The sequence below is a fragment of the Poecile atricapillus genome, chromosome 1 (assembly GCF_030490865.1).
Source record: "Poecile atricapillus isolate bPoeAtr1 chromosome 1, bPoeAtr1.hap1, whole genome shotgun sequence".
Taxonomy (NCBI): Eukaryota; Metazoa; Chordata; class Aves; order Passeriformes; family Paridae; genus Poecile; species Poecile atricapillus.
Window position 1 is genome coordinate 137434384 of NC_081249.1, and position 25795 is coordinate 137460178.

At 37.5% G+C, this 25795-nt stretch overlaps 1 protein-coding gene across 1 annotated transcript in view; it reads left to right on the forward strand.

Annotated features, from left to right (window-relative positions):
* Nucleotides 1–107: 107 nt before the first annotated feature.
* The window catches only part of PDHX (pyruvate dehydrogenase complex component X), a 34075-nt gene continuing 8387 nt past the window's right edge, over nt 108–25795 (forward strand). The window contains exons 1-7 of the mRNA XM_058829570.1: nt 108–287; nt 6482–6565; nt 11274–11374; nt 16191–16396; nt 17651–17749; nt 22385–22556; nt 23973–24120. Coding sequence (XP_058685553.1) covers nt 146–287; nt 6482–6565; nt 11274–11374; nt 16191–16396; nt 17651–17749; nt 22385–22556; nt 23973–24120 — 952 coding nt within the window. The 5' untranslated portion in view covers nt 108–145. The remainder of the gene's footprint in view (nt 288–6481; nt 6566–11273; nt 11375–16190; nt 16397–17650; nt 17750–22384; nt 22557–23972; nt 24121–25795) is intronic.

A 25795-nucleotide genomic window follows, 5' to 3' on the forward strand; every position in this document is an offset into this window, starting at 1 on the left:
CCCGTGCCTGGGGCGATCGAGGCGGCCCGTCCCACGGCAGGTGCTGCGGGAGGGGCAGGCGGGGGCTCGCTCAGGGGCGTGCCGGGTTATTTCTGCTCAGGCAGTCAGCGGGGCAGCCCCGGCGCGGTCGGGGGGCGGGGGCAAGATGGCGGCGTCCCTGTGGCTGAGCGGCGGCGGGGAGCGGCTGCTGCGGCTGCTGCGGGCCGGGCGCTCGGCGCTGGGCGCGGGGCTCTCCCTGCCCGCCCGGGCAGGATGGAGGCACCTGCACGGCACCCTGGAGCTGCTGGGTGAGTGGCGGGAGGGTGCCCCGCTCTAGAGGTGTTTGCGGGGACCTGCGGCGGAGAAAGGGTTGAGGGTAGTTGAGGTGAGTTGACCCTGGCTCGATGTCAGGCACTCGCCAAATTCCCTCTACAGCTCCCCTCCGCAACTGGGCAGGGGAGAAGGTTCATGTATTGAGATAAGGACAGGGAGAGACCACTGGTCGATTACTGTCACGGCAGAGCAGACTCTATTTAGGGATATTAATTGAGTTTATTGCCAGTCAAGATCAGAGCAGGATAATGCGAAGGGGGGGAAGCCCCACAAATCACCTTTGCTTCAGCCTGCTCCACCTCTCCCTTCCAGCTGCGTAGGGAGATGGGAATGAGGGTGACGGTCAGTTCATCCCAGGTTGTTAATGCCGCTGACAGCGACAGGGCTCGGAGTCCTTCCCTGTTCCCAGGGAGACAGTCCTGCAGGAGCTCCTCCAGCCTGCATCCTGCCCCGGGGCTGGGCGAGAAGTCAGGGCTGTGCCCGGCGGTGGGAGCTGTGCGTGCCCGGTGCTCCCTGGCTGTGCTGGGCAGGAACTGAGCAGGGAGCCGTGGGGAGGGGGCTGAGAGCACCTGGGTGTGTCTGCCTTGGCATCGAGATGTGTGGGGGCTGATAGGAGAAAACTCGGACAGGTGTGACAATTAATTAAAGGTCTAGAAAGCAATAAATTGAAATCTAGAGAGGAAAATAAATTAAGCCTTCAAATATGAAAGTATGTTGTTGTGGATAAAGAAGAAGTTTTCACCATTGAAAACAGGAGTGTGTTTTCTGAGTGGAAGTATAGCTAAGCACTGAAAAAGGCTTTTATATTTGGTTATTTTGGTCTGTTTGGCAAGTCCGCCACATTTCTGCCATCTTACTCTCCTAGTCATGTTTCAAGTAACTGGAGAAAGGTGTGTGATGTGTCTTTTATGTAAGTCTATTTGTTTTTTTAATGGAAAAATAGAGTTTATTAATTGCATGTCTAGCATCCTTTCCTACACAGTAGTCAAGGTGTGAGGTTTTGTTTCAAGATGTTTCAGTCTTTCAAGATGTATTTTTCAGGAGTTTGTTGTTACACAATTATCAGGCGGATGGATCATTTACCCTTCCGTGTTTTCCTCTGAGAGATGTGGGAGGAGTTACAGATCCTGAAATGAAATGTGATCTTTCCCTACTTGCTCTGTAAGTTACAACTTGTAAAACATTTAAACAATGATCAGGTGCATTGTTAGGAGGTCCTGGTGTGATGCTGAGCATGAAATACCTGAACTCTTTGAGGTTTAAGTGCACTTACAAAAAAGTGAGCTTTCATTAACCTCGTGTAATGAAACTCAGTAGTAGTTCAAAGACAATTTAATCATTGTGGTTTAGGCCTCAACATTCCCTTCTTTCCAGCATTGGTTGCCTTTGCTGCTTTGCAATATGAAAATATTTTCCTTTGTAAAACCTTTTGTGTGTGATACAGGGAAGTCGATCCCTTTCTTGAAATAAATGTTACTTGTTTCCAAATTTTGTTAGAAAAGGTTTGCTTCTTTCTAAATATAATAGTATGCAAATATAATATAATGCAAGATAAGCTACTCCTAAATTGATCTTATTATTTAACTCCTTAAATAACTCTTGTCTACAGTCCTTCCAAACAATCTATTGTGTTTTTTATGTTGAGAGTACTTAATATATAGCTGGAGTTAAATTTCTAAATTTGGATATGCAAATGCCTAAAATCTTTTAATTCCTTACAGTAAGGTTTAAAGTGTTAGGGTGGATAGATGACACCTATAACTCTTTCAGGCTTTCCTCATTCAACCCTCCTAGTGTCCTTACAGCTTTTCAAGATGTTGTCTATTTTGGTGACACCATTTTTTAAACTTTATTGTTACCTCTAAATATAAAGAGAAGAAGTCATAACTTCTCTGGTTAAATACAGCTCATTTGGGCATAAAGCTCACTCTTGGTTCTTAGTTTGACAATGTAAATTTATGTAAATTTAATTTTAGCGTTGGTTTTATTTCTCTGCTTTTCTGTTTCTGAAAAAGCCACTATTTGAAGTTTTGGTTCATGTGGATCTAGTTTTTCATGTCACATGAATTTTTTTGTTTCTATCTGTGTTTCTGTCCTTGTTTGTGGTGCTGGTAGAGGAAAAGTTGTTTTGTGTAATTAAAACAATTCAGAATGGAATTCCTAGTTTGTTTGTTACAGAAAAAGAGGAAAAAGAGACAATAGAAAGACTAGAATGACCTCTTTATGTTAGAGGTGTGTACATTTTTTCGTTTTTAATGTTTCATAGTATTATCATTGGTGTTAAGTTGCGGTACATTTTTCAGTTCTCTGCTGACTACAGAGTGTGTGTAGGAAGTTATGAAATATTTCTCTGATGGGACAGGGTAAATATGCCTTGAATCACTTCATGGATAGGGAAGGCAGCAGAAATGTTCCCAGATTCAACTTGGCAGTTTAAACGTGTCACCAAGAACAAATTCTCTTGGATACTCAGAGAGCAGTCTTTAAATAGCAGTCTCTTTTTCATGTTTTTTGAGGTTCTTTTTAAGTCTTCTTCCTTTATATTCAGATAATTTATATGTAATAATGCAGTTGCTGTTGATAGAAGTAAAAATCAGTGGATGGTTACTGGAAGTTCAGAAGTTTTGCTTGCTTATGGTTCTGAATTCTAATATGTCCATGAGCTTAGTCTTTGAGATTCTCTGCAAATTGCCAGAACTTTTTGCTGACCCACAATTGCAAAGCAGAGATGTTTACTTCCCAAGGTGCTTTTGAGGGCTGCCAGTACAGTGCAACTAGCTTACATAAACACAGTGATTACTTTTATTGTCTCCTTTTTTAATTTAATGAGGGCAAATAATATTTGGTGAAGGTAATTCTACACTGTAAGGTTGCTTTTCTTTGAGGAGGCACATTTAAGGAGGTTAAAGCACTTTGAGTACTTCTAGCACTTTGAGTAGGTTTTTGTATGTGTTTAGTCATTAGCTAAAAAGCAACTAAAACAGCTTTGAAAGGCTGTTGTTGTGCTGGTGTTCTTGTGGATCTCGTACTAAACAAGGCTTTTAATTGCAACAGCACTGAACTCTGAGCATGGGTCTCTCTGGGCATAAGCATTATATGGATGCACAAGGTCCTGTCTTCTACTTTGTATCCAGTTTTATTTATTTATTTGTTCAATTCATGGCTACTTGCTGCTGGAGCTCCTCTTCTGACTTGATGAAAGGACCAGAATGGATTGTATGTTTTGTGGTAGTTGCTCATAACATTGAAGGGAAAATGTTGCAGTGGCACAAATTTGTTGCTCAGTTTTGTATGTGCCAAAGTATGAAGCGTATTCTGGGAAACGGATCAAGTAGCTCTTTATGAGAGATGTGAGCTGCCATGTTTAAAAATTATTTTTTTCCTCATTAAAAATGTGGGTTATTTTCACTTTTTAAAATGAGGTCTGTCCACTAGTTCTCAATAATCCTAGATACTTGTGGGATATGACTTCAAAATAATGTTTTGATTGTCAAAGCCAGACTTGTCAAGTTAGGCTAATGAAACTGAGAACACTTATTTGCATCCTATAATGTATCATAATGTATAATGTTTTCTACTTGCTGTTATTGAGAAATTATTTTTGAGTAAATATGTGTAGTATAAGACAATTGTTAACTCATACTTTAGTTTTTCAGTCATACTACAAAACTTTATTTGGTAAATGAACACAGGTAAGCATTCACATACATAACATAGTTCATTTTTCTGTATATCAGTCCTAAATGAGACGTTTCAAGAAACTTCTTTAAAGAATTGCATGGAGGTAATTCAGATGAGATCTGCAAGGAACATTGTCAGGATTCATTTTTAAACATGACAGTCATGAGTAATATTGAACTGAAACTACCGTGGAAAGACTGAGACAAAAAAATGTGTATTTGCTCATGCAGTGTTCTGGGAACATCAACCATGCAATTGAGCTCATTTCCACAAAACTCAAGGGTTTTGGGTTGTGTGATTCTGATTGTGTTGCTGACTTGGGGGCTTTAGGGAATAACTAACTCGCTTTCTGTTCTTGGTGCGTTTTAAAATGTCAGGATCATTGATGACTGTTTAGGTCATTAGAGGTTTGCTACAATGTTTCCATTTCACATTTTTAAAAAATTATAGAGTGGTTTGGCTTGGAAGGGACTTTTAAAGGTCATCTAGTCCATCACCCCTGCAATGAGCAGGGACATCTTCAAATACCGGGTTGCTCAGAACCCCATCCAACCTGGCCTTGAGTGCTCCCAGTGGCTAGGCATCCACCACCACTCTGGGCAGCCCATTTCTGTGTTTCACCTCTGTCATTGTAAAACTCTTCCTACATCCAGTCTAACTCCTCCTTCTCTCAATTCAAACTATTACCCCTTGTTCCATTGCTGTTGGCCCAATTAAGAAGTTGGTCCTCATCTCTCTTAAAAGCCCCCTTTAGTAACTGTGAAAAGACTGCAGTAAGGTCTCCCTGGAACCTTCTCCAGACTGAGCAACTCCAACTCTCTTGATGTTTCTTCATACAATAGGTGCTCTCTCCCTCACCATTTTTGTGGCTGTCCTCTGGATCCCCTCTAACACATCCATATCTTTCCTGTGCTGAGGATTCAGGAGCTGGATGCATTTCTCTGGGTGGGATCTCACCGGAGCAGGGTAGAGAAGCAGAATCACCACCCTTGAGGTGCTGACCATGCTGATTTTTACATGTCCCAGGCTATGTTTGCCTTCTGGGCTGTGAGCCACAACCTGCTGCATGACACCTTTTCATCTGCCAGTGCCTCTAAGAGACTTGTCACCAGTTTCCATTGAGATGATGACCACTACCCTCTGGATCCAACCCATTCCTCACCCACTAAAGTCTACCCATCAAATCCTTATTTCATCCATTTACAGTAAACAATGTAAGTCCAGAGAGGTGGCATCCATAGCCCTTCTTTGTTCACTGGTGTAGCCATTGTATCATATAAAGTCACTAGGTTGGTCAGGCAGGACTTGCCCTTGGTGAAGCTGTTCTGGTGTCCTTAATCACTTCTCTGTTCTCCATGTGCCTTAGCACAGCTTCTGGGAAAAAAAAACGGGCAAGGAAAAAAACTAAAAGAATTTTGAGCTGAAAAGCAGAAAATTAGGAAAAAACTGAAAAATTATTAACTTCTAAGTTTTGATTTTTTTAGCTGTTTCTGACTACTCCAAGCAATACAGCAACTGGGAGAAGTGTGGCGTTGTTTCCTATTGAATGATAACAATCCTTATTGCTGGGTATTAGAGAAAAGGGAATATGGAACAGAAATGAACCTTGCCACTGTATACAATGTACCTTCTATGTGTTTATTTCTGTTCTGTAACTGAACACGAGTTCAGATATAATAGTACAAGAAAGAGCCTCAAAAATCAGGTACTGGAAAGCTGCTTTTACAAAATTGATCTAAAAAGATGCTTTCTTTTTTTTTTGCCTCATAACTATATTTAAAAGTCCAGAAAGGTATTATCTCTCATATTAATGTCAGAATACTCCTTTGGTATAGAGGATGAGATGACAAGAGGTGCAATTTGCTGTGAGGCTAAGGACTGTGCTGTATCCTGAGCTCTGCACTCAGAAGAGTCCCACTAGCATGGCACGCAGTCAGTTACACGGTGCTGCTTCTGCATGTGTTTATGAACCAAGTGAAATTACTGAAATTTGAAATCAAGCAATTTCTGCAAAGTAGGTATAATTTTCTAGTAAAAAGGATAAATAAACATTAAAATAGTTTATCCATGGAAGAGTTGGTCAGTGTCTGGAATACTAGGATCACAATGGCTTTATTACTTTAAAAGATCTGCTTTAATCTGGAAAAAAATCCACAGCCTGAGTCAAGGAGGAGAAGGATGACAGGAGAAAGGAGGATGTCGTGCTTTTGGTGGATTTCGAGATGATCAACAAAACTTCAGGTCTGGGAATTCAAGGTTTTTGAATTTCCATTTTTCTTTTAATGTGCCTTTTTTTCCTTTGAGCTCTTTGGTGGGCATGATGTATATAAGCTTAAATGAGTAAAAATGAGCATCATAATGAATATTTTATTCAATTATCTTTCAGATGCTTGCACTTTTACTTGAATTTCTCAGTTAGGCAGTTAACTGAGAAAAAAAGTATACTGAAAAAGTATTCAGTTGAGATAACCACGTACTTGTTTTGCAGGTACACCTGGTATTAAAGTTCTTATGCCAGCACTTTCTCCAACAATGGAAGAAGGAAACATTGTGAAATGGTTAAAAAAGGAAGGTAAGACAGAATTTTCTGTGGTCACATTTTCCATAATTTTTCAGCCATGTAAATCTATCCTGTAAAAATAAGGTAATTCTTACTGGTTATAGATGAGTATTTTGAAGAAAAATGTTTGGTGTATGGATGCTGTCATCATGAACTATACCTGCTTTTAAATTGTTCATTCTTGAAATGTTTTCTTGCTTAATTGTCTTCCAAAGGTTGCATATTTTTTAACAATTTCCATCAGGCTGTTCCAGGGTGTGAGTGTTTGTGCTGTTTTGAATTCCCAGTGTTGTCGGGCTGCTTAGTAGCTTTAGAAGTCTGAGAGCCATTGACTTTGGGGAGCGTCTCTCTTTCATTATTCTGCTGTGTTATGGAATACCATGAAAGATCTGATATTTTTGAATATCTTTTGAAATATCTTATTTATAGTCTGCAGTTAAAACCAAGAGAAATTTAAATTACTTTTATAACCCTGGTACCAAATGGGGAATTTTTTCCCTAAAAGAACCCAAACTGAAAACCAACCTACTCATCCAAAAAAAGCCTGAACTGTGTGCTCTGGCAACTATGTGCTTCTGTTGAAATCTTTTTGAGCAACTGGATAAAATGTCTGTCAAGTTTTGTCTTCAAGGTAGGTTGTATGTAAATGAAAAATGATCTGTAGAAGAGTCAGCAGTTCCTGTTCTGTCAGGAGACTTTTGTCCTGTGTACTCCTACCCTGTCCCTTCTTCAGTTTAACATGAAACCTAAATTTTGACTGTAGTTTTGGTTTCCAAGCAGCTGTTCATTGGTATAGGATGCATTGCAGGGTTTTGCATAGCAGTAGGAATATTGTTCACAGGCATTTTTAGATTTCCTAAAGAGATGATTACATCTGGAGAAAAGAAAATACCTTAAAGCTTATTATCTTTGACAGACTCAATTTGGATACCTAAACATGTTTTGACTATTGTGCCTAGATAAGCCTTTTCCTTTGGCTTATCCTTTTAAATGCTGATACAGCTTCCATTGTTGCGTTACTGGAGAACTTTGGTTTTCCTACATTTTGAATACATTTTGAGAGGTTGCTGGAAGACAGCTTCTTGCTCTGGTAGTGAACTTGGCCTTTTGCTCATGAAACTTTTAGTAAGAATTTCTGCAGGATTTACTGGGAACAATTCAGAAATTTGTATATTAAAAAAATTGCAGTTCTTGAAACTTGAAGCTTCAGTTAATCAAATCCAAGATGATGCAGAGAGGAAAGAATGACCCAAAGTCCTTTTTATATTCTTTAGTTATTAGTAATTGTAAAACATTGAATGTCAACAGTAGCTTGTTTTACAGTAATTATAGCATTCAAAATTTCAAGAGAAAGAAAAGAGAGCATGGTAGGAGTTGAAGTAGATTCCACTTTGCTCCCCAACATGAATGAATCCACTTTCCCCATAAAAAGTGTTAGAATTTAAAAGCCATACAATGGTTTTCTCAGTCTTTCCACTAGCCCTCCACCCTAACATAAAAGAAAAGAAAGCTTCACACCTATTTTAATTAAATTAAAATCAAATCTTAATCGATCATTAGACTTTGAAAGAAAACTATTTTAGTATTTTTATTGCTCTGGTTTTTTTATTTAGAAAGAAGACCAAATATATTTTATTTAGAAAGAAGACCTAATCCAAATACAGTGTTTTGTCATATTGGCCACATCTGTGACCATAATTCCTATAAAAGGATCATAAGTCCTATCAATACTTTTGTTTCCTCTAAGAGTCTGGACAATTAACATAAAGACAATATTAAAAAAAGAAGATGAATTTTGAGGAAAATAGTGAGGTGATTTAATGCTTACACACCTCTCTGTAAGGGATGATCTTAACTACTTAATTCTCTAGAGTGTTTGCCATGTAAGAGTAGTGTTATTGCTGAGTATGACAATCTAATTAATTGATAATCTAATGTCCAAGAGGATAAATCCTTTTTAAGCAGTTGACAGAAGCAAGCTGCTTGCATATGAAATGTTTCTCCCACTGTATAACCAGAAGGGGTCAGTATAATACTATTTTGATAATCTTTCTGTTCTTTGTGTAAATATCAAATGTTTTCATTTTATGGTTTCACAGGATGGACAGATAATTTCACTACTGCAGAAGGGAAAGCGCTGAGTTTAATTGATAGCTTTACTTTTCCTTCTCATTGTTAATGCAGTTTCATGTTGATTCCTGTGGGTAATAAAGTCATTCTCACAAAGATAAAACTATGTTTCTAAAAACTTGTATTTATTATGTATGAATTTAATGTTGATGAAAGATGATAGACTGACAGCCCTGGAGATGAAAATCCTCTTGTTAATGTGGGCAGAAAACAGAAGATTCAACAGTGTTGGCAACATCCACACACAGTGTAACTCTGATACCTTTTGAGATATCAGCTCCAGGGACTTCAGTATCTGTGTTCAGTCAACTCTGATTTTATTTGAAACATTAAGAAATGCAGTTTGTATCTTGCGATTTGGATACTGGTCTGTCAGTAATTGAACAGAGCACCAAGGCTATTGGATGCCAATTGGATCTCCTGGAAAGAAACTTGGCTTCAGTAGAGATTCTAGACATTGAACTTAGCTGTGGGAATTTAATCATTAAAACAAAATCAAAAACAAACAAATTAAAAAAAAAAAATAAAACAACAAAAAACCTGAAGGCCACTCAATTTTTCAAGGGCATTATGTGTAATCTCAGAAAGTTCTGGTTCAGGCAGCTTCTGTTGCAAACACTGCTCTCTCAGTTTAAAGTGTAAGAGCAAAGATATGCTTTGCAAAAGTGTTCTAATCCTAATTATTGGGAAAGCTGATTTGTAATTGACATCAAACTGGGCATCAGTTAAGACCTATCACATATATTGCAATCTCTAGTGAAAGTAACTACGGTCCTTTCTGTTGCACTTGTGTACTGAAACATCCACAGGACTTGAATGCTACAGTGAAGTGAATTCTTGTACTGCGTTTATTCAGTTGCCTTTCAAATTTGTGGTAATTTTATGGCTGCAGCAATGAGAGGAAAAAAAAAGTAATGGAAATGTGGTTTATCCAGTTCTTTGAAGACTTTTCCTGTTGCCCTCCCTGTGGAAGACAAAGTTAGTTTTCCGTGAACAGCCTTAGGTACCCAAGTTGAGATGTGGGGTGTGACAAACACATGGATGAGGATATTTGCTTGGCTGGCCTACCCTGCTGGGGGTACTGCTGTTGGTCTCTGAGCACTGAGATTTATTTTTAATGGTGCAGAACGCTTATAGTCTGATGGCAGATGAAGATTCAGAGTTAACCTCCTTTCTACTTGCCAGTCTTGGCTCTGCAAATTACAGAATTTGCCCAACAATTTGATTTTTTAACAGCTGAGAAGTACTTGCCTAATGATCTGATATATATGGCCTACTTGAATTAATGATCAAGTGAAATTAAAACACTCGTATAGAGCCTAGAGTTCTGACTTTCTCTTTTAAACTGTTCATGCTTCAGTTATTGCAAAGTGCGATGTGGCTGTTAGATTATTACATTAAAATATGAAGTATATTTCTCTATCAATTTCTATAATAGGAGCATTTATGACTTATAAAACTATGTAGGTGACTGTGCTTTTGATGTTTTCATTTAACAGAAGTGAGGCACAACACCTCATTTTCCCTTTCTAATTGGTGTAGTCGTGAAACAGGAATAATTCTCTTTTTTTTTAAATATAGTGTTGTCTCTTAACCTAAATGTGAGTGGTAACTAGGTTTTAATTCTGCTCCTTAAGCACAGTAGAGTGATACCAGTTGTTAAGCTGAATCCTTAGACAGGTTATGCTGTTACAGTGTTTCTGGTAATGGGGAAATACTAAAATTTTACTTCATATAAAATTGTAGGCATGTTTTAGGCTTGTATGTGCTGTGTCTGTAAGGAAAAAAAGCTGTATTTCGTTGAAAGCAAAAACATTTCAACTACCTCATAGTTTTTACTGTAATGGCAGTTTAATGTTGGATATCTAGTCAGTATTGATTTGTTGAAGTAATCCAAACACATAATATCTTTATCATCTGCTAGCAGATACAGATATTCTTCAAAAGCATAGGAAAAGTATGCTTCAGAATTAATCTTGGATATGTGTAATGTAGCAAAAGGAATTTCTGGCACTTGTGCATATTTTTATTTCACAAAGTAAGTATGAATGAATGAATGCTTAAAAAGACCTTTCTGAACTATATAGGAGATTAAGCAAGCTTGCAGCTGTGCTTTCCCAAAGACATTAAAATTCCTGAGGTTTTTATTTGAATGTCTTTAATAGTGTAGACACCAGTACAGAACTACGATAGCATTGTCCTAAGCAGTTTCATATAGCTTGCTCTGACTGGTGGCTAGCAGTGAATGTGGAAGGCTCAGTACTTTAATCATGGCAGTGCTATTGAGTATGGGGTTCTGGAAATAAATTTCATGGTGTGTGTACTTCCTCTTGGAAAGCCTGATGTAAACATCAGTACTTGGAACATGTCAGTATTCTACCACAGCAGTTTGTGGTTCTTGAATCTTGGTGATTTTATTTGGAAAGGAAAGGTACTATATGATAAGTAATGATGGGGGATAAACTAGCTATAATATGTATTAAAGAATGCAGAATGACTCTATTATATGATGAATATCTATCTTCCATGGTTAAACAAATCTGAAAGGAAGTTTAGGGTAAGTATTCTTAAGTTCTGTTGTGTTTTGCAGGTGACACAGTGAATGTTGGAGATGCATTGTGTGAAATTGAAACGGACAAAGCAGTGGTTACCATGGAATCAAGTGATGATGGCATATTGGCTAAAATACTGGTAGGAATCATGCATTGCTCAGTAGGGTATTATAACTTCAGACTGTTGTTTAGCATATTGCCTCAAAAATTAGTTTTGATGGCTAAATTTCTGCTCAGCATTCAGAAAAATGCACTTGCTTGCATTCCTGGGGAAAAGTAATTGCTCTGCTTGTGCCACACATCTACCAGACTGTTGGTACGTGGTATATGATTCTTTATATATTTAATGGATTTTCACTTAACCTTATCGACGTGTTTGTTTTGTATGCTTTACACCTGGTGAATTATGTCCATGAAATATTGCAGTTTATGACATCTCTTACTTGGCGTTATAGGATAACAATTAACAATTGGTTGAAATATGGAATTTTGGGCAGTACTTTACCCAGGATGTGTTGTCTCTGTGCTAGGTTGTCTTGTGCCAGTCATTCAGGGTGGAATGTTATACCAGATGATCTGACCCAGAGAATGGTTCTTGGAGTAAATAATTTCCTCTATCAAACTTAGAGTGATTAAGCTTAATGTAAAGAACAAGAACTGGGATGAGTTGGAAATTCTCCAAACCAGTCTCAGCTGGTGGTATATTGCAGCTGTTTCTTCTCTCCCTCCACAATAATTAAACAACAGGCTGAATTGCAAGGATTTGGAATAAAATAAGTAAAAATATGAGAGATGTGTACTTACAGTAAATACCATGTCATTTGATCAGGGAGGTCTCATCTAGGGAATATCTGCCCCATGAGGTGTGGATCACATATTCATACAAGTCAGGCATACTGATAAATAATTGCAGTCCAGCTGCTTAGGAAACAGCAGAATGGGCACGGGTGCAAACTGGTTCCTGGAGCCGTGAGAAAATCCTACCCTACTGACAGTGAGACATGTGTTTCTGCTGCTATTAGAAAAGCTTTTTGGATTGGTATATTAGACTTCCTATCTCTGCTACTGTTGCGTTTTCTTACATCAGCATGTATTTGCACAGTTATCCTTTGCAAAAATAGAAAAGGGAGAGTAATTTCCTGTGGGGCAGCATTTGAGAAGCGATGTTCTGTTTGGTGTCTCCCTTTTTTGTATAAGCAAAGGCAGCATCCTTTGCAAATGTGAAAGTCTCAAGATAGATGAGAGGCTGGGATAGAGAGGAGAGGGGATGTGAGATGGAGCTCAGCTGTAAATGAACTCTATCAGGGTTTACAAAAATTGTCATTAGTATTCCATTTCTGCAGGATAACTTGCATTTAAGCACTAGTGTATATAGAAAGAGGTTTTTAAATATTTTTCCTTCTTTTAATTGCATTGCTAAATTTGTGTTCAACTATGGAACAACACATTTAATAGGTTTCAGAGGATCTATTCTGCCATGCCAGGATGAAGTCTCACATCAGATGTATTTTTTAATTTGTGTTTAGTCTCCATGTAGCTATTTAAATAATTGCTGGGAAATGCTTTCATTATTTTTAAATCTCTCTTCTTCAGTTTTGAATGTTTCTGAAAATCAGTTTCCCCCTAATAGCCTTGACAAAAATCTTGTGCAACCTATTCTGCATTTGCAGGCACTACTTTGTTAGACAATATGAGGGGGAGATATGGGGATTCTCTCTGTCAAAAGTATTAAAGAATTAATCTTAGAGAGATATTAAAAAAAATAAATTGAAATTTACTAAGTTTCTTTAATACTAATTCATGATGGCTACTAGTAACAGTATTTCAGAAGCTGTGTGTTTTTTTGTTTCCTGTCTTGTGTTTCAAATGCATTGTAAATTTCAAAATTTCTCTTTGTGTATTGCTCTTGTGGCACATTTTTTGATAGATCAAAGGCAGACTTTCCAGCAGCTACATGATATTGGTGTCATGGAGCAGTGACATTCAGCCTTAGTTATATCCATCTCATCCAGTAACAATCCAGTGCCAAGAGCTGAACCTGAGGAGATGTCAGAGGTAGAAAATAACTATAGTGTCTTTCAGAATAAGGGAGGAGAGGCAGCTTTATTGGAGTAACATGAACAGATCATTATGCAAACCCAATTTTTAATGGATTATTTTAATCCTTGGAATCTAGAAATGATGGGCATAAGAATTAGAGTACAGAATGGCTTTTATTCCAGTCTCCTAAAAAGTATAAAAAAACCTGATGTTTCAGCAACTAAAATAACAAGAGAGCAGTAAGATCAGGAATTTTCATATTTTTTTCTTTTTTCCATAGTTCAGATGTGATCCTTGGTTGTCTTTCTGCAGTATCTGGTGGGCATTTCTGCTCTGTATTAGGTCTTCAGTAGATGTTTATGGAAGGCTTATAAAATGAGCTGTGCCAGGTTTGTGGATGGGGCGATGATTTCGTATTGAAAAGATTGTCCTTCCAAGGACAGAAGTTTCACATGTGGTGTAGCTGATGGGAATTTAAGAATGTTTTGTGCCTCTGAGCTACCATCTGGCTGAATTTCATTCACTTACTAAAAGAAATGAGAGAAAAATGGTGTGCCTTTTGATGGCAGCTACAATTCTGAACCATCTTTATGGAGTTCAGTATGGAAAGCTTGAGTCAAATGAGCACACTGTCTGCTTAATGCTTTGGGTTTTGCATTTAAAGATAGGAGGTTCATTAGGTTAAATTAATTCAACTTCTGTAACCCTTCTTGCTTTTTCTCAACTGTATAATCTATGTATGGTTTAGGAAGAGCAGGCTAAGAGCGAAATAGAAACTCATGCATATATATTTCTTCTCTATCTGAATAGGTCTTTTAATGATCACATCTGATTTAGTGTCAAATGCATTAAAAGATTAAATAACTGAAGGAAATATTAGAAGGGTAATTTCAGAATGATTATTATTCTTTCAGTAGACCTTCTTCTTAGATTAACACTGATTTTTTTTTTTTTCACCTAAAATACAGTTCAATTTGGAACAAAACAGATAATGAATGATTGTTTAAGAACTGTAATTAATTGTTGAGGAATAGACTTAGAGCAGGTACTGGTTGTGCAGCTGCAGTGGGAGCTGCAGGTTTTGCCCTGGGTGGGGGATGTGGTGGGAGCACCAGAAAAAGGGCTTTGACCTGGTGCTGAACCACAGCAAAGGGCACAGGGACCTGTGGCACTGGCCAGGTGACTGGACACTGGGACACAGCAGGAGCCAAGGGCTCAGCAGGAAGACCCCAGACTATCACAGCACAGACTGAGGGTATGAAAGCACAGGGATTCCTTTGTTTGTGGGTGGTCCTTCCCCAGAAGCACCAGCTTGAGCTGTTTTTTTTCTTACTGGGCCACAATTAGAATTGCTTTAGGGATCTGAGATTCTGCTATGGGAAACCCAGAGTCAATCTGGTGAGGAAGCCCTGTCTGAATGTGGGGCAGGGTGTGCAGGGAGCCAAGCAAAGCACCCTGGAGGTCACTGGAGCCACCCACTGCAAAGGGGCTTTGGTCCCTGCTCACGTGGTGGGACTGTGAGTGCCAGAGTGGCTCCTGGATGTTCAGACAGGACTTTACAGGTTTCCCTAACGTTAGTATCCGTTACCATTTTCTTATTCACGACCTAAATGAGAATTGATATGGAAACCACTTTGTATAAGAATTCCACTGCAGAATGACCCAGCATAAGTTCCCTCCCCTTTCCTTCCAAGTGGAGGAAATCAGCATTTACTTTATTATATATTTGTTAGTGACTAAAGCACTATTCTGCAGTGGCAAAAGTCCCAAGGGAATTTTACTTCTCTGTTCGCTTTATCTCCAATTTTTTCTCCCTGGCATGGTCACCTGTGCTTTGTTGGTTTGTCAGCAAAGCTAGGATTTTTTTGACTCTTCTTAGCTGCATAGAGCCATAGAATCATTGAATGTTTTGGGTTGTAAGGGCCCTTAAAGATCATCTTATACCAGGGGTGCCATTCACTAGATCAGTTGCCCATGGCCCCATCCAACCTGGCCCTGAATGCTTCCAGGAATAGAGCATCCACAGCCCTTATAAGCAACGTATTCCAGTGCTTTACCACCTTTGAGTAAAGCATTTCTTTCTAACCTAAAACTGCCCTCTTTGGTTGTAAAACCCTTGCCCCTTGTCCTGCCTGTGTAAAAAGACATGTATATGTTCTTCCCTTTTATAAGACCCTCTTGAATACTGCAAGCCTGCTATAATGTCTTTCCAAAGCCTTCTTTTCTCCAGGCTGAGTAACCCCAGCTATCTCAGCCTGAATGTGTAGAAGTGCTTCAGCCCTCTGGTCATCTTTGTGGCCCTCCTCTGGACCCAGTCTTAACAGGTCCATGTCTTGTTGAGGACCTCAGACCTGGATGCAGCACTCCAGGTGGGGTCTCACAAAAATGGAGTAGGGCAGAATCATCTCCTTTCTGGGCTGCAAATACACACTGTTGGCTTGTGTCCAGCCTCTCATCCCAGAACCCTGAAGTCCTTCTACTTATTTCAGCTTTCTGCATCTGAGATTCTGGGGTTCACTGAAGTTTATGCAGAGTTGTTTTTTTGGTTTTTTTTATTGTGAGTAATGGAAATGTAGCAGTGACTCAAAAATCCTGAAGATGAAAAGTTAAGCAAAATTGTAACTTTTTTTTTTTTTCTATTCTCATTCTGAGCTGCAAAGGCTGTGTGTATGAAGAGTTACTTTGATTTCTGAGTGCTAACTTTAGGTGTATGGGATTTGTGGCATAATTTGATGTTCCTCTCCTTATAATGGCAGTTACAATTAATTTCAGTCTTGAAATACCTTATTAATAGTAGCAATAAAATGGGATATATCTTACTGATTGTCATTCATATGCCTGAAACTTCAACATCTACTGGTTTTAGTCATATTAGAGCAGACAGTGTAATATGTAACTTAATGTTCTTAACTGAGGTGGAAGAAGGAAGCAAAAATGTTCGCTTGGGCTCGCTGATTGGTCTTCTGGTAGAGGAAGGACAGGACTGGAAGCAAGTTGAAGTACCAGCTGATGCTGCTGAGCCGTCTTCTGTGGCTCCTACAGCACCTGCACCTGCCTCAGCTCCTGCAGCTCCTTCAGTTTCAGCTCCTCCTAAACTGCAACATCAACCTGGGAAATTGCAGTAAGTTTCTATGTTTGTTAGGAAATGGAACTCTTCATTAGATCATTAGAACTGAACCAATAAATATTTTTTGTCCCTTTTTACCTAGTAGAAGGCTGTTAGTTTGAGAGTGTTTTAGTCTGATGTGAGATGATAAACCTTGCAGGCCTAGACTATTTCTTTGCTCATAAGACTGGTAAGTCAATTCAAACAACATAATACTATTAAAACTAAATTTAAATAATGCTTTTATTCTGTCCTGCAATTAAATTATGAAGGATTCTAAGCTTACAGTTAGAAAGAAGTTGTCTTAATACAGGATGGATAATAGTGCTTATGCATCAGATACTAGGTGTACTTATCTTTGTTTTCTATTTATTTGGGGAGGAAAAAATAAAGAAATGGCACACTCTAAGGTCCTTCCAAGCTATTGTATTTCTGATATTAGAAAAAATTATTCTAATATTTTCATATCAGTGCAAAAAAACTTAGCCATTTTATGTGCTCTTTGTTAGTTTGGTTTGGATCTGTTGGTATTGTAAGCATTGAAAACATCTTGGAGGAGGGGTCAGCTCCAGAGTGTTAGTCAGGTAACAATAATCCATAATCACTTTGTATCCCAGGATATATCCTGTTTGGAGGTATCACTCCTTATTTGTGCTTATTTTTTTTTTTCTCAAACCTCATTATCTTTTCTATCTAGTTTGCTGCATTCCAAATGCTGCCAGCATTTAGGCTTTTCTCATGCAGGTGGAAGACAGCTGAGGTCATTGCCCGGGCATTACCTGTAGTAGGAGGATGATCCACAAAAGGATCCTTGAAAGGATTATGTCTTTCCTTGCAGTACCAAAGTCAGAAGTGCTGTCTCACTGCAACTGTGAGAGACAGATCAGCATGTTTGGAACCAAATGATCATTCAGGACATGGGGTTTTTTTGGCAAGGGCTTAATGGACCATTCTTAAAATTCAATGAGGTGCAAATATAGTCTCCTTTAGGAAATAGTTGATAGGAGATTTTGTGGAAATACTTTAAACCAGATATTTATTCTTTTGAGTGTGTTGTTCCTTTGCATCTAAGAATTCTAAAACATTTTATCTAAATGTTGGATTTTCTTCTCATTTCAGAAAGCAAATCACATTAAATGCATTGGGTACTCTGTGCCAATGTGCTGTGCTTTGTAGTTGACCAGAGAGAAATATAGTTTCTCATGATGTACATTAATGAAACAAATTAATATTACTATTGAAATTTTTTTTTCCCCCTCATTTCTTCAGGGTTCGCTTAAGTCCTGCAGCTCGCAACATTCTGGAGACACATGGACTAGATCCAAGCAATGTTACACCTACTGGACCTCGAGGAATCTTCACTAAAGAGTATGTAGATAATTTGATAAACCTACAGCTTCTAACACTAGAGCAACCTCCATTAGATTAAAGTTTGCTTATTAAAAAAGCTATGTCTTTGTTCCATTTTTTTGCTCTGGATGGGTTTAGTTAACTTTGAAAAATCTGTTGAAAAGATAGGGAGAGTGGGTTAGGAAGTGTTTGCAGAAGCCCTTAATTAGACAAACCCATAACATTTATTTGTATTTTTTAAGTCACATCTTAGCTGTGTGTTACTGCTGTCACATTTCCTGCAGCTCAGCCTAATGGTGGCTGTTGCCTCCTAAGCACAACTATTAGCTACCACTGTGGATCTTAAGAATTTTAGTTCCCAAGATGCATACAGAGCCAAAATAAAATATCAGTGGCCTGTTTTCTTCCATTCATTTTCTTCAGATCTTTTACTTTTTCTGCTGCAGTCCTGTTCTAAAATAAATCAGGGTTTCATTTTTTCCCATTTTTGTTAGGCTGGGGGGAGCAATGAATGGAATGAATTCCAGAATTCTGTTTTTCTCCCACTTTTATTTTTCTTCTCTATGATTTAAAGAATGTTTGTTTACAAAGCTGTGGTTTGTTATGATCTATTAGTTTTATGTACCTTTTTGAGTATTCCAATGTAATGATGGGCACTCAAGGCTTTGAGTGACAAATTTGAGTCTAAAAAATGTGGTAGATCCAGTGCATTTAGCCTTGAAATGATGCATTTTCTTCACACAAATATGTATGTCATTGGAAGTGAGCATTTTGGCAGAAATGAATATTTTTGTTCTCAGTAAAATTACTCTCTTTGACAAATACTATCATTCACTTACACAGACTTTGCTGGCTGCTGTTATTTTAGTTCTATTCAGACAATCAGGACCAGGTCACTGTACTGCAACTGGAGCCAGAAAAGTGGCAGACAGTTTTTCAAGGCTTTGTTGTTCTTATGACCTTTGGCTGAGTTGAGATGTAATAAGGAATTGAATAGATAGAATATGCTATGTAACAGCAAATCATCAGAGAGAGTTCTTTCTTATGTAAGTGTAATGGTAATTTATGGTGTGTAACGAGGCTATGGCAGGTGGAAACCCTCTAGGACTTTGAGCTAACAAATCAACATTTTCTAGTTGTCATGGAGATCTAGCAAAGATTTTTCTGTAGTTATGAGAATTATCTAGCAAAAATAATTTCTTTTTAAAACTGTTTTTTTCATACAAAAGATTTGACTATAAAATGTCAATTTTAGATGAAGAATGTCTGAGGCTTTCTAACCATTCTTTTGAAATGGGGTTAATCTTTCAGATGCCTACAGACTCTGCTATTATATTCAGTTTGAAATGAAATGTGCAGATTTTTATAGAGAGCTGCAGCAGATATTCAGGGAAATATTTCCTTTGCTGCATTCGCCAGATTACAAGAAGGATAGCAGGTTACTGTAAGCAAGGAAGATTCTTTCCCCCAACTTTCTGTCTTTAAATTCAGTTCACTGTAAAACTTGCAACAGCAGTTGGAACTTCCACTCTACTGGCATTTCTGTCATGACCCTCTCCCTTAATAGGCCAATACTTTATTTTATTTATCTGTATACTTATATGTATTTATATTTCTCTTATGTGTCTGTTCAAGGCTGAATTACTGTTGTCTTTTTCCTTACAGTTTTACTGTTTTTGGTTTTGTGTGTGACTTTTTTTACGGAGTGGCAGTGGTTTTTTATTTGTTATTTCTAAGTGATATCCTCTTATATCACTTAATATCATTTTCTTCAAAAATGTCTTAGAAAAATCTCACAAATTCTGTCAGTAATTGTACCATGTTTCTACTCGTCAGCTCAGACACTGTTTGGGAGGGCTATATTAAAACTGATTGTTTCAGCTGCTACTGCCTTTTCCCATTCTGTTTCACAGTGGTTAGGGACTTATAAATGCAACCATGAAAAGGCTGCTTACTGAGAACCATGTTTTTCTGAGGCTGTCTTGCTCCCAGATGTTGGTGGGGATCTCTGAGCTGCTCAGGTATTTTCAGCTTGCAAAGAACCCACAGCACACACATGGAATGTTGTTTTTCTGGAGATTAAATTCATGTGCATGTATTGAGTATGAACTGACCCTGGGATCTCGGCTGTGTGCAGTTTGTTAGCTGCCATGTGGGAGGAATGAGTTCCTTCTGTAATGATAGTGCAGTAAGTCTGGCAACGTGGAAGTTTCTGATGTGCTCTGAAGTTCTGATGTGCTTTGAATCTCTGCTAACCATTTTCCTTCTTCCAGGAAATCTGTTAATTGAATGAATAGGTGTAAACATGTGAAAGGGAAATATGAAACATATGGAAGGGGTTGGGGACAATTTAGTAACAGCAACTGCCACCACACGAATCTTGTGTCAATCCATTCATCTCTTGTTGCACCATTGGATCATCAGAGATTCTTAGGTGTCCATGTAACCTAACTTGTCTATTTCAAGAAAAGTGTATTTTGAACACAAAATACTCAGTTTTCTTTCATCATTCTTTGGATTTTGGCTAACATGAAGTGAAAAGACTACACACTTCTGTAGTAGTGGTAAACTAAAGTGTAACAGAGTTGCCAGAATCTGCATATTTCTAATAACAGCTTGGTAAGGCATATTTTTGTTTAACAAATGTTTAACAAACTCTCTCATCTTTTTTGCAAAGCAGGCTGCTTTTTCATGTTTGTTACCTCTCTTTCTCTGTTACTGACCCATGTTGATAGAAGTTTAGAGTTGGAAAGATGTGACCAACCCTTCCTTTTCCAGTTGTAATAAAATATCTATTTACCTGACTTGTACTTAAACCTGTTAAATTTTATTTGCTTTGATGCCTCTTCTGACCCTATTTATATTCAGGCTTGCAGTGTTGCAACCATGACAAACATAACATTGCAGTACCTGTTTTTTTAACCAGTTAAATCATTTGGAATTGATGGGGGAGAAATCTCTATTCATATGTATGTATAAGAAATATATGTGAACGTTGATGTTTATATATATGTCTTTTGTACAATACAAATGAGTTTCAGAAAGTCTTGAGCGAATCTTTTAATCTAAAAATAAGTTCAATTTTGGCAATACATTTTCCAATTGGCACACTAAAACCCACCAAAACCAGATGGTTTCTCCTATGACTGCTAAGTGAAAGCCCTTAAGAAATTTTTGGTAGCTTCTAATATGTTAACCAAAACGCTTGCGTTATGTTATGCAGTCACTTTTTATGTCTCAAATTGTCATGGTAGGGAATGATCTTCATTCTATCAAATATAATTTTTTTTTTCCCCTGATACAGTAGTTGTGTCAAATACTAAACACGTAATTTTAAAACAAATTTTGTCTAGCATGTTAATTTGGGAAAACAAGTAACAACTTTTAATTAGGAAAAATTTTGTCTTGAGCTCATTTGCTTTTTTGTTTTCAATACTGTTTGTTGAAGTATGTGTTGAAGGTAAGAATAAATTGAAGCAAGTCAGCAATGGTAAAAGGCACTATGTAGAGGTTTTCAATTTTCAATTCTTCTTTCTAAAGTGCTACTTTTTAGGAAGAACTAAGAATGCATAATGTCCTGAGATTTTGTTCTTTCTATAAAAACTTAGTAACAAGCTCTTGGCTGTCACTCAAGAATAGTCACTCAAGCGGTAATCTACTGAAATTAGATAGCTTTAAATGCTCATGGCTTGTGTTTTAAAATCTTGGTAGGGTTGTAAGGAGTCTGATTTTTAGTTTATTTTAATGTCCTCTGCCAATTTGTGGAATTGAACTTTTGTGTACCTGCTGTATCTTTCTGAAGTGATCGAGATTTATCTGGGCTATATGATACAGGCTTTTGTTAGATCTGGAGAACAGAGAGAGGAGATCTACAACTGAGTTACCTTGCAGTTGTCAGTGGTGTGGAAGTGCAGTTATTTCTGTTCAGCCCTGTTAGTGCTGGTCTTTAGCTTGTTGCTTTATGAATGCAGTGCACCTGGAGCAGACACAGTGTCATGGCTTAGAGATGGGAGTCTCTCCTGTCTGTCATACTGTGCCCACAACAGGAAAATTTTGTAGCTGTGGTAGCTGTTTCAGTAAAAAATCCTTGGCGAATGCTTTGGCTTTGTTTCTCCGGTGTGGTGTTAGGAAGTATGGGCCTGCACAACGTCTGTGCCTGACTCTGCAAATTTATGTCAGAAAGGTGCAGAGAAATGAGTGATAGATGTATTACTCAATTTTCACTTAGCACTAAACAATTACATTAAATTCAGATTATTACAAATATAACAGATGAAACAGCTTTTACTTGAGACTTTGTAGCCTGAATAAATGTACTCTTTTATTTAGAAGAATAGTTGGTGCAATTCAAAAATCACTTTGCATGCTTAGTGATTATGATTGTTCTCTTCTCTAACACAAGTGTTTTCTGTTACTGCATATTCAGACCCTTTTATTTGTAAAGTTAATGAGAATTTTCTAAAAAGATACCACAAAGGCAACACAAAATTAATATAGTTCAATAATAATTGCTTTCTTAATGTTTGGTTTGATAATAGAAATTTGAATGTACAGAAGTGGCTACTTAAATAGAATAAGTGATGGAATAGTAATGCTTAGGTAATTATTAAATAGTTTCTTTGTTGTCAATATTTCACTGTGTTTAATCACCAGGGATGCTCTCAAACTTCTGCAAGAGAAGCAGAAAGGTAAAGCCAGTGAATTGAAACCTGTGGTTTCTCCAGCTCCTGCTGCAGTGCCTTCTCCTTCACAAGCAACAGCTGTGACTTCTTATCCAAGGCCAGCAATTCCACCAGTTTCCAGGCCAGGACAACCTGCTGCACTGGTAACACTCCCGCTAAGATTTAAGCATTGCTACAGCTGAATAGTACAATAGTTGCTTCAGTAGCTCTGAGATTTCTAGATCTGGAGAGAGGAAGGAAACTAAGGCCACCCAGATGTCAAGCTCAGTGATGTGCAGTTTTTAGTATGTTTCAGTGATTCTGAGGCAATGTAATTAAAACTGTGAAATCCTTGAGGTGATGGTCTGCATGAAATGATGAAAAAATTTATATTGCAGGCCTTGGAGAAACTAGAATGATGATTTATTTTTACTGTACTTGATTTGTTTGCTTTCCTGCAAGATGTAAGTGTCCATTAATGAGTTGTCAAGAAGTGAGGAAGGAAAAGGTGGTTGCCTTGGAGATTAGTTGTGAAAACTCTAGACCCTAAATAAGTTTCTATGTTAAATTGAAATGTTAGAAATACCAGAAAATATTTTTTTAAAGAGTAAATGCCCTTGCTGAAATATACATTATTAGAAATTGGAAAGCTTTTGTAAAAAATGTTTTCTGGCTCTAGAACTATATTTGATGTATCTTTTCGTGCTGAATTTTGCCATGTAGCTACAATTCATAATATTCAGAAAATGCTGCTTTCTTTTTTTTTTTTTTTGCAGTGTACAAAGAGCCAAACAAAGAACTCAAAAGCTCAAACTTATATCCATTAGAGTAAAACATTTCTATGATTGCCCCAGAACATACATATTGCAATTTATTGTGTGTTGAGTCCTATTGAATATGTACTAAGGATTCTATGAAACGTTGTATGTTCAAGGGATATGTGCTAAAGATTAAAGTATACAAAATAATGTTTTACAGAATCATTTATCTTTTTTCTTTCTGTAGTCATTAATATTTTAAGAGATTTCTTACAAGCTGACCAGCTTCTACAAAGAAGTTGGCCATTAAAATATCTATATATTGGATATATTTGGAAAGAGAAAGAAGAATAACAGAAAAAAAATGCAGTAAAGCCTATCTTAAGGAACTACACAGGGATTGAAAAAGCAGTAGTTTACCAAGGAAATGTTCTTTTCTGGTTTAAATGGAGCAAAGCATAATCTGAGAAATATGCCAAGCCTGGAAGATGGAATAGTGCTTTTATTCTCTGGCTGAAAATAAATGCCTCAATATTTGGATTTGTTTTTTTTTTTAAACAAAGTTAATTCTATACTGTAAAATGGAATTATTCTGTAAAACCTGTTGTGTTGGTCCCCAGTTAATAGGAATAGACTAGAACACTCAATGATCTTTGTCATATTTATTTCAGTAATTTGAATGTATCACTTTTGGATACTTAGGGGATAGTTGATGTGGGCAGGAGTCACTGATGATAATGCATAAATGCTGGAGCCATTTTGGCAAAAGGGAAATGTGTTTGCTGTCCTGATATTTAATATACAGGATATGATTTCTTTCAGGGCACATTCACAGAAATCCCAGCTAGCAACATCCGAAGAGTTATTGCTAAGAGATTAACAGAGTCTAAAACCACCATACCTCATGCATATGCTGCTGCTGACTGTGCCATTGATGCTGTTTTGAAATTAAGAAAAGAGTTGGCCAAAGGTTAGTAGTCTGATTTACTTTAACATGTAGTAATACTAATGTGGTTATACTAACATATAATTTGTCCTGTTTGCATAAGACCCCAAGAGCTGTAGATTTTATATAGGTAGGCCACTTTGCATTCAAATAATTTTTTTCAGTATTCTGTATGTTGGACTCAAGCTGTAGTTCGCAGCAACTATGGAATTGGACAACTTGTCAGGATACAGGAAGACAGGGGTGTTACTCTGCCAAATCACACATCATTCTGAAGTGGTATTTTCCACAATGATCAGGCTGAATAAGCAAGTAGTGATGCTCTGTTTGGTGATGAAAACATGCACCTTCTAGACTGGTACTAAGTCTGTGATTTGGGTAAAAAAATGTTATTTTATAGAGTGAAGAAACAACAGGGTGGTTTTTCTCCTACTATACTATTTTTTTTAAGGACCACAGATTAGTTCAAAGACTGAAGACATTCATATGAGAACGTAGCTGTCTACACGAGGGAAAAGTACATAAACATAAAAATTTCACTTGGTTTCTTTAGTGTTGTTCCATTAGTTCTTTTTTCTGATACCATTTGTGTAGTTTGTTCTCAATAGTTCAGCTTTGAGGTGTTTTTCCTCATTACCTGATCACAAGAATGAAAAATGGAGTTTTAGATCTAAGATCCTTCAGGTTTTCATCTAAAGCTTCATGATTTCTCTCATAGTATGAAAGCTTCTAGATTCTAATGGTAGCTTTCCTAAGCCATGTGAGCTCTGCATTCAGAATAAAACAGCAGAATAGTTTTAGTTTACATTTTTATTGCTATACTGATCGAGAAACTGAGGCAGACTGTTCTGTACTACTGACTAGCCTATGCTTGTTTATCTGTTTGTGGGATCTAAAATTAAATTTGACTGGTATATTCATATTTCCTAGATGATGATACAGGAGCTACTTCTCCTTCCACTGGAGTTTTGAGTGACTAATTTTTAATGCAACAGTACCCAGGTCATTTTTCTACCTGTTATTTTTCCTAATGGTATCTTATTCACAAGTGAATGTCAAAGACATTTTCTGATGCTGATATTTTCTTCAAATAGCAGCATTTCATAAGGAATGAACCAAAAAAGGATCTTAGGAATACTCACTTGAAATTTTTCACACCTCTCCTGCTGTTTTCAATTTTTAATGAGTATTTCCTTTAAATGCAGAGGTGAAAAGCCATATGTCTTTTCATGAAATTGAATTGCAGAGCTTGTCTTCATAGATTTTTTTTATGTTTCCTCTGACAAAAACTATGGTATTTTCTAGTACTATAAACTTCAGTGATGTAGGGTAAAATATTACCAGATGTGGATCATTTAACTGTATTCCTGCTCTACTAGTGGACAGTGACATTTTTGTCAAGGGTTAGGAATGTAGTATGTAAACAGAAACCAGTGTATATTTGATGACCAAGGTATAGGTTTGTCTGATGTGACATTCTGTCAGTGCAGCATAGTAATTGCAAGTTCCATTATGTTCTGTTGGAATGCTGTCTCTCTTCTTATACATAGATTACTAATCCTGGCAAATGTTGCAGGCCACTTATGTGGTAAGTGGATACTTGGTTCTCTCCTCCAAATTTGTGATGACTTAAGAATGTTTCACTTGATATAATTATCTATAAATTACTTTCCCTTGCAAAAATATTTCTAAAGGTATG